The sequence below is a fragment of the Panthera leo genome, chromosome B1 (assembly GCF_018350215.1).
Source record: "Panthera leo isolate Ple1 chromosome B1, P.leo_Ple1_pat1.1, whole genome shotgun sequence".
Classification (NCBI taxonomy): domain Eukaryota; kingdom Metazoa; phylum Chordata; class Mammalia; order Carnivora; family Felidae; genus Panthera; species Panthera leo.
Window position 1 is genome coordinate 35,700,127 of NC_056682.1, and position 8,245 is coordinate 35,708,371.

Below are 8,245 nucleotides of genomic sequence, written 5' to 3' on the forward strand. Positions count from 1 at the left end.
ACCTCGCACACCTGCGCTCACGACAGACCCTCTGGGTGCCAGACACACAAGCAGATGGCCCCAGAGACCGCTGGTAGTGCATACAGCGGCCAGAGCCGCAACCACTTCTTTCTTTGGCTACTCCCACCCCGGGACTCCCCGCGCCGTCCCCCCACCCCCCCACCCCCGCTCCCCGCCCCCCTCGGCCTTGCGCGCGCCCCCGCCGCAGTCCGCGCCCGCCCCCGCCGGTCAGCCCTCGCTCGGCTCCGGGCCCGCGCAGCTCTCCCAGCCGGCTCGCGAGAACGAGCAGGGGAGGGGACGGAGCCCGCGGCCGAGGGCTGGAGGACTCGGCTCTCCGCAGCGGGCAGCCGGGCCCCTAGCTGCGGCAGCGGCTGCTGGCGGCGGTGGCCGGGAGGTGCCAGCCCGCGCTGGGTGGCGGAGAGCCGCGGGGCGGGGGCTGCGGCCGGTGACCCGAGGGAGAGCTTGCTTGCAGTCAGCATGGCGGGGCTGCGGGCCAGGCGGGGCTCCGGGCTCCGGCTGCTGGCGCTGTCCACGCTCGGCTTCTGCCTGATGCTGCAAGTCAGTGCCAAGAGGCCCCCCAAGACGCCCCCCTGCCCGCCTAGCTGCTCCTGCACCAGGGACACCGCCTTCTGCGTGGACTCCAAGGCAGTGCCCAGGAACCTGCCCTCCGAGGTCATCTCTCTGTGAGTGCCCTGGCTTCTGAGGTGGGGGAGCGGAGAGAGGGAGGAAGGCAAGAGCCTCTCTGGGAGTGGATGGGAAAACCCTTGCTCCCAGTCTACAAAGCGTGGGGAGCAGGAATACTCCAGGGGTCCTCAGGACTGGAGATTCAAGGCATCCTCCAGGTAGGGAGTTCTGTAGTCATGCAGGCTCAGCAGCCATGGCTGGGGAAAACAGGAGTTTATGGCCAAGAATGAATCATCACCACCGGCAGCATCAATGAGACCTACTGTGTGCAGGGCTCTGAACATGGGGGAGGGGTTGTTTACAAGAGCATGTGGGCTCCTGCCTGTGATGTCACACCAAGGGCAGAAAGGCTTTTTGTGGAGGGAGGGAGGGTGGAATCAGGGGGAGGGATAGAAGTGGGATATACCCACACAGTGCCCTGTCTGGGGACAGACGCCTGCCACTGGTCTCCCATCCACTCTGGCACTGGGCCAGCCAGCCCGTCACTTGCAGTTAAGTGGCCTCAGGGACTAGATGAGCTGTGTGGTCCTTGAAAGCAGGGTGCTAATCCCCACCGCCATCCCAGTGCCCCATCCCTCCACAGCACCCAGCACACTGTGGGTGTTTGGATGATCTTGAGGGTGTGGGTGATGGAACCTTCTTTTGGCTGAAGGGGAAGCTGAGCCTGGGGCCACTGGTGCTGAGGGAGGCAGTAGGGGAGGATAGTGAGACCGAAGGCAATGAGTTTATGAGGAGAAGAGAAAGATAGCCCTAGGTGGGTGGCCCAGGCTGGTGAAATGAGTGGTTTCCAGGGCAAGTGTGCACAGAACAATTGCCCTGTTCACCTTGTGAACCCCTCCCCTCCCACCCCCACCCCCCCAGTCCCTGCAAAGTCCCCACAGTACTGACTCAGGTGTCCCCTGCAGGACGCTGGTGAATGCTGCCTTCTCGGAGATCCAGGATGGAGCGTTTTCCCACCTGCCACTGCTGCAGTTCCTGTATGGACAGGGCCTTGAGGAAGGGCTGGTAGGGGGTGGGGCAGTGGAAGGGGGCAGACCCTGGACTGGGGGGAGGAGAGCAAATGAAGATAGCCATTGGAGATTAAGATGCAGGTGTCCCTTACTTTTACTGGATGGGATAGCCACAAAAGGTGCAGCAGCATAGAGTCAGGAAGGGTGAAGGGAGCTGCAGTGGGGAGAAAGAAGGTGGGGGTTGCATGCAAAAGCCAAGAGTGGATATTTAGGGCCCAATTAGGAATGGACTTTCCTCCTCTGGAGACCCAAAAGAACTGGGGTCAGTAACTTGGGCTGGTGCCATAGGATGGACACTGCAGGGAGAAGGGTCATCATAGAGACCGCTGACACCAGGATTTGAAGGAAGAGTTGGGGGTTGAAAGGGAGGGAGGAGAGGGTGTGGAATTGTAATAGGGAATGTTTCTGTTTGGAGAGTCAATTGCAGGAAAGGGTGCTTGTGAGTTACCCCAACTCCTTTTCACTGTGGGTTATCCTCAAACTCACCACCAGTCTGAAAGGGACAGAGTGAGCTACGGGTGAGGGTAGGAGGCAGAGAGTGGTGATGGAGACAGGAATGATGCAGTGGGGAAGGACCCAGCTTGACCGGAGAGATCTGCCCCTGGCTGTTTCTACCCTTGAAGAAGATTCTGGGACTAGAACAGGCTCCTGGCTAGTCTTGCTGCTGGGCTTCTCTGGGGCTCCCGGCTGGGGCTGGGGTCCCAAGGTGGGGTGGCAGGACAGCCAGTCTGTGAGGAATCCCCAGGGTGAGGCAACAGGCTGGGGGCTGGCACAGCGGGCACAGGCTTGGAAGCTCTAATTCTCCCTCTGTCTCTCCAGGTTACTCAACTCCAACAAGTTTACTCTGATTGGAGACAATGCCTTCACAGGACTGTCGCACCTGCAGTACCTGTGTGTGGCAAGGAACCGGGAAATGGGAACTAGAAGGGAGGAGGGAGCTGGGACCTGGGTGGACTGAGAGGGGAGGGTAAATGAGGAAGGCCGGGGGAAGATGCAGGGAGTGGAGAGCCCTTGGATCCTCTGACCGCAGGACCCGAGCAGAGGGTCATTTCATCCATCCCTCTGCCTAAACCATCCTGCCTGGATGCCCTGTCACCACAGGCTTAATGTCTCCAGAATCAGAATGGAAGCCTGGCTTAGGACCATGGGCAGGAATCTAGATGGAGCAGAGGGAAATAGCTGGTTGGGGGTCTGGGATGCTGAGTGGCATCTAAGACAAGTTCTCATTTTCTCCAGCTTCATTGAGAACAATGACATCTGGGCACTATCCAAGTTTACCTTCAGAGGACTCAAGTCTTTGACACACCTGTGAGTACATCATGTACATAAGCACACCAGACCAAAGCCCTTCATCTCCTGTGGCCTATGGCCTTAGCCACAATCTTCAGGTGACTCAGGGTCTCTCTTGCAGATCGCTGGCCAACAATAATCTGCAGACACTGCCTAGAGACATCTTTCGGCCCTTGGACATCCTGAGTGACTTGTAAGGCTGAGCCCTACTTCTTTTAACAATGCCACAGAGGGGCGCATCCCTGGAGGGAGCGGTGTGGGAGCCAGAATTGGGAAGATCATAAGGTCTTGAGAGGCTGGGAGGGCTTGGGTTTGGAGATGCCTCCCGGAAGGCTGTGTTCATGCACACGAGACACCATGTGTATATGTTCTTTTTTTAAGTTTATTTATTTATTTTGAGGGGGGGAGGGGCAGAGAGAGAGGGAGAGAGAAAATCCCAAGTAGGTTCCATGATGTCAGTGGGTCTCAATCCCATGAACCATGAGACCACGACCTGAGCCGAAACCAAGAGTCAGGTGCTTAACCCACTGAGCCATCCACGTGCCCCCAAACACGTGCTTTTTAAATCTATGTTTGATTTGAACCTTCACTGAAGTCCTAGAGCATAGCCACAATCAATCAGTACTTACACAAGAAGAAAACCAACCCAGGATTGTGGAAGGTCTGGAGGAACTGAGATGTAACATAGTTGTGCAGGTTCTACACTGCAAAAGGCCCCTGACCTAGGAGGCAAGTAGGGACTAAAACTCAGCTCCCACTCCACTGGCCAAGCATGTCTCCACAGGGGTGTACCTACCCCCAGGGGAACCTTTCTCTAATCTGTGCAAAGATGCCATGTGAAAAGCCAGCAGTGGCCTTGATTATACCTACTTCTAAAAACCTAGAGAGCCTGGGTGGGCAGAACAGCTGGGAGCCTGTTCCTTTCTATATTCCCTCCGTCACCCTCATGATCCAGGGACCTGCGGGGCAACTCACTCAACTGTGACTGCAAAGTGAAGTGGTTGGTGGAGTGGCTGGTGCATACCAACACCACGGTGGCTCCCATCTATTGCGCCAGCCCGCCCCGCTTCCAAGAGCACAAGGTGCAGGATTTGCCGCTGCGGGAGTTCGACTGCATCACCACAGGTAGGAGATGCCCCCAGCAGACCTCCCCAGGGCAGCCCCACAGGCACTGCCAGAACCACCCCCAACATTGGCCTTGCAATCCAGCAACCTTATCACCCAACAAGCTCTTACCCTTCTTCACCCCACCCCTCACTTCTTGACCCTGCAGATTTTGTGCTGTACCAGACCCTGCCCTTCCCAGCAGTATCAGCCGAGCCCTTCCTTTACTCCAGTGACCTCTATTTGGCTCTGGCCCAGCCAGGTGCCAGCGCTTGCACCGTCCTCAAGTGGGACTATGTTGAACGGCAGCTTCGAGATTATGATAGAATACCAGGTACCTGCCCCAGTCTGGCTGTGCTGGCCCCACTTTAAGGGGTTGGGGTGGGGATGGGCTTCATTGTTCCTCTCCAGTGGGTTCCTATAGGTAGAGAGATAGATGAGACATGGTCTCTGCCCATAATAACTTTCCAGTCTTTGGGGGAGAGGCCAACATATACACAGATAACATTCATGTAATAGATGGGTGTGAGGAGGGAGATATGTACATGATGCTCTGGGACCGCAAAGGAGAGCTGTACCCTGGACAATCAAGGAAGGCTTCCTAGTGGAGCAGACACCTGAGCTGAGTCTTGAAGGTGAGGGTGAAGGACAAGTCAGAGGTGATGCCTAAGAGCCTGGCTTAAGTAACTGGGTGGGGCCTGTAAACCAAGGAGGAGATGGGAGTGGCTAGTGAGCTCAGTTTGGGATCCACTGAATTTGAGCTGAATCTAGAAGGCTGAGGGATACCTAGCTCAGAGAAAAAATGCAGAAAGTATATTCTGGCAGAGAGAACAACATGAGCAAATTCAAGAAGGAGTGCAACAGCTTAGTGTATGAATGTGTACATGTGTAAACCATAAGCAGCTCATTTGACTGCACCATATGGTTCAAAGTGGAGAGAGGCAGATGAAACCCAAAAGACATGAGGACCAGGTCATGGACAGGTTTTGAGCAGAGTGTGTGAACCAATCCAACCTGTATTTTAGAACACTCTCTCTGTATGCGGCATGGAGAGTGGCTTGGCATGGGCCAAGTCATGTGGGCACACTATTAGAGGGATCTGCTGGAACCTGGACTGGGGCAATAGTAGTGGGGTGGAGAGATAGATTTAGAAAGGAGGAGCGAACTGACACAAGATGAAACAGAAAATTTAAATTGCCCTGTATCTCTAAAAGAACTTAAAGTCCTTATTAAAACAAAAGCAAAACAAAACAAAAACTTCCCCGAAAAGGAGACTCCAGGGCCAGATGGTCTCCCTGATAAATTCTATAACACATTTATGGAAAGAAAATAACAGCAATCCTACACAAACTATATTAGAAAGCAGAAGGGAGGATTGACAGGACTCAGGACCAATTAGTTGTGGGTGAGTGAGAGACAGGGAGGTGTTGGGGATAGCTTTAGGTTTCTGGTGGGGGGGACTGGGTGAAGCCACAAACTGAAGCTGAGAACACAGAGGGAGAAGAGGACCAGGTTTGGGGGCACATATCTGCTCAGTAATGGCCAGCTAGAGTTTGAGGTGCTTTTGGGTGTGTGGGCAGGGAGGGTCTGAGCTGCAGCTTGGGTGCTGGGGGAATCATCGGTATCTACACAGGTGCACCAAGGCTGTGGAAGGGATTCGGGGGTGACTGCCAGAGCCTGGGGCTCAGCATGAGCTTTCTTGGGGAGAGAGGAGGGGGGGAGGAGGATGGGTGAAGCAGCACTGGGAAGAAAGAGAGGAGAGGAAAGGAGAAGGGAGGGGAGGGGAGGGGAGAAGGAGAGGGGAGGGGTGGAGAGGAGATGACTGGGGACACCAAGATAGGTAAAGAGTGTGGCCCCATGTGCTTTGGGTGCCTGAGAAGGGGTCAGATGTCTGGTTGTTGACAAATACATTTGTGTGGACGTCCTCATACATTAAGGCCCTTTCAAAAGTAGGAGTTCTTAGGAGAATGCATTTTCATACACAACTATCCAAACATCAAGCTGTCATTTTGTATACCTTGGCTCTATCACCAGGCTGTGGATAGGCACAGACTCTTCCTCCTTCCCCTTCCTGGCATCTGGCCAGTCAGGTAGCTTTGGACAAGTCACTTAGACTCTGAGCCTGCTTCTGGGCAAAATAATAGATTCCATTTCGGAGTGATTAATTGAGGAACTGTGTTCACACTTAGCACAGTGACTTCACACAATAAAAGTTCAATAATGACATTATGGATAAACAACGGGTCAATAGCTAGGGATACCTATTTTGTGCTTAGTGTCAGCTTATATTTAAACTCTGGGAGCAAGGGCGGAGGGAGCATGATGCTGAGACAGATTATTAGCTGTGAAAAGTGGGTGGGCATCAGGGGGAGGGATGCTCTAGGGGAGAGCCTTAGTTCTGGCCTGGGGCTGGAGGGAACTGACCCCCTTTGCCGAGGGCATGGCGTGGGCTGGGGGCCCGCGGCTGCCTGACACTGCCTCCACCCTGCTTCCCTCCACCCTGGCAGCCCCCTCTGCAGTGCACTGCAAGCCAATGGTGGTAGACAGCCAGCTGTATGTGGTTGTGGCCCAGCTGTTCGGTGGATCTTACATTTACCACTGGGACCCCAACACCACACGCTTCACCAAGCTGCAGGATATCGACCCACAGCGTGTGCGCAAGCCCAACGACCTGGAGGCTTTCCGCATTGACGGCGACTGGTACTTTGCCGTGGCCGACAGCTCCAAGGCGGGTGCCACCAGCCTCTACCGCTGGCACCAGAATGGCTTCTACTCCCACCAGGCCCTGCATGCCTGGCACCGTGACACTGACCTGGAGTTTGTAGATGGCGAGGGCAAGCCACGGTTGATTGTGTCTAGTAGCTCCCAGGCACCTGTCATCTATCAGTGGAGCCGCACCCAGAAGCAGTTTGTGGCCCAGGGTGAGGTGACCCAGGTGCCTGATGCCCAGGCTGTGAAACACTTCCGTGCTGGGCGCGACAGCTACCTGTGTCTCAGCCGCTACATCGGTGACTCCAAGATCCTGCGCTGGGAGGGCACCCGTTTCTCCGAAGTGCAGGCCCTGCCCTCCAGGGGCTCGCTGGCCATGCAGCCCTTCCTCGTGGGTGGCCGCCGCTACCTGGCGCTGGGCAGCGACTTCTCCTTCACGCAGATCTACCAGTGGGATGAGGGGCGCCAAAAGTTTGTGCGGTTCCAGGAGCTGGCTGTGCAGGCCCCTCGGGCCTTCTGCTACATGCCTGCTGGGGATGCTCAGCTGCTCCTGGCCCCTAGCTTCAAGGGACAGACGCTCGTGTACCGACACATAGTGGTGGATCTCAGTGCCTAGAGGGGTGCCGAGGCCTCTGTGTTCCTCGGGCAGCCACTCGAGGCTGAACAGAAGTCTCTGTGTGAGCAGCATGTGTGCCCATGTGAAGACACATGTAGCCAACCTGTGTACATGCCCTCACATACACCCTCCGCACCCCCCATGAGCATGGGCCACACTGTGGACTGGCCCAGGAGAGCCACTTGTCATAGTTGTAATCAGCATGAAGACTTGTATATGCACCAGGCAACCCAGCAACCCTGTGCCCTCTTATATGTGGACACTTGTCTGCCCCACACCCTACCTGAAGGCCCCCCCTTGGTCTGCTGCTTTCCCCGTGCTCCGGCCCCAGGGAAGGAGTACGGGAAGGAAGGGCAGGGCCACCCCTCTTGTTTTTCAGCTTATTCTTCCTACTCCCCAGTTTCTCCTGTTGGTGCTCCAGGTGTCTGTTTACCTACTTGTGCTCTGCCCTGCAGCCCACAGCCACATCCTTCACACTGCTGGGCTCACTCACCCATGCTGTGCTTCTGCATGCACACGTGGACACACGCACACACACCTGCTGACACTCCCATTTCTGTGTGCACACATGCAGGTTCAGTGCTGCCTAAAGAGGCTCTCTTTCATCACCTTGCCTCTCTTCTTGGAGAAGACACACAGTACCCACCCTCCTCTGCTCATCCCTGGTGTGCCCACCCTGTAGCTGATAAGGATGGGAATGGTGGTGCCAGCCTCTGGACACCAGCTTGATCTCCTGGGGGCAAAGCCCCTCTGCCCAAAGCAATAACAACAGCAGACCCTGACTTCTTTTTTTTTTTTTTTAAACGTTTATTTATTTTTGAGACAGAGAGAG

The 8,245-nt window shown here is 55.5% G+C and overlaps 1 protein-coding gene across 1 annotated transcript; it reads left to right on the forward strand.

Moving 5' to 3' along the window:
* The first annotated feature begins 374 nt into the window (after positions 1-374).
* Positions 375-8,245, forward strand: LGI3 (leucine rich repeat LGI family member 3). Its single transcript, XM_042933852.1, has 8 exons — positions 375-683; positions 1,590-1,661; positions 2,514-2,585; positions 2,931-3,002; positions 3,106-3,177; positions 3,940-4,109; positions 4,258-4,422; positions 6,596-8,245. Exons 1-8 carry the CDS (start codon positions 478-480, stop codon positions 7,411-7,413), a joined length of 1,647 nt encoding a protein of 548 aa, XP_042789786.1. The 5' UTR covers positions 375-477; the 3' UTR covers positions 7,414-8,245.

Coding starts and splice junctions, on each gene's coding strand:
- LGI3 (XM_042933852.1), top strand. CDS start 478: ATGGCGGGGCTGCGGGCCAGGCGGGGCTCCGGGCTCCGGCTGCTGGCG. Junction 1,662..2,513: donor CTGCCACTGCTGCAGTTCCT/GTATGGACAGGG, acceptor CTGTCTCTCCAG/GTTACTCAACTCCAACAAGT. Junction 3,003..3,105: donor CTCAAGTCTTTGACACACCT/GTGAGTACATCA, acceptor TCTCTCTTGCAG/ATCGCTGGCCAACAATAATC.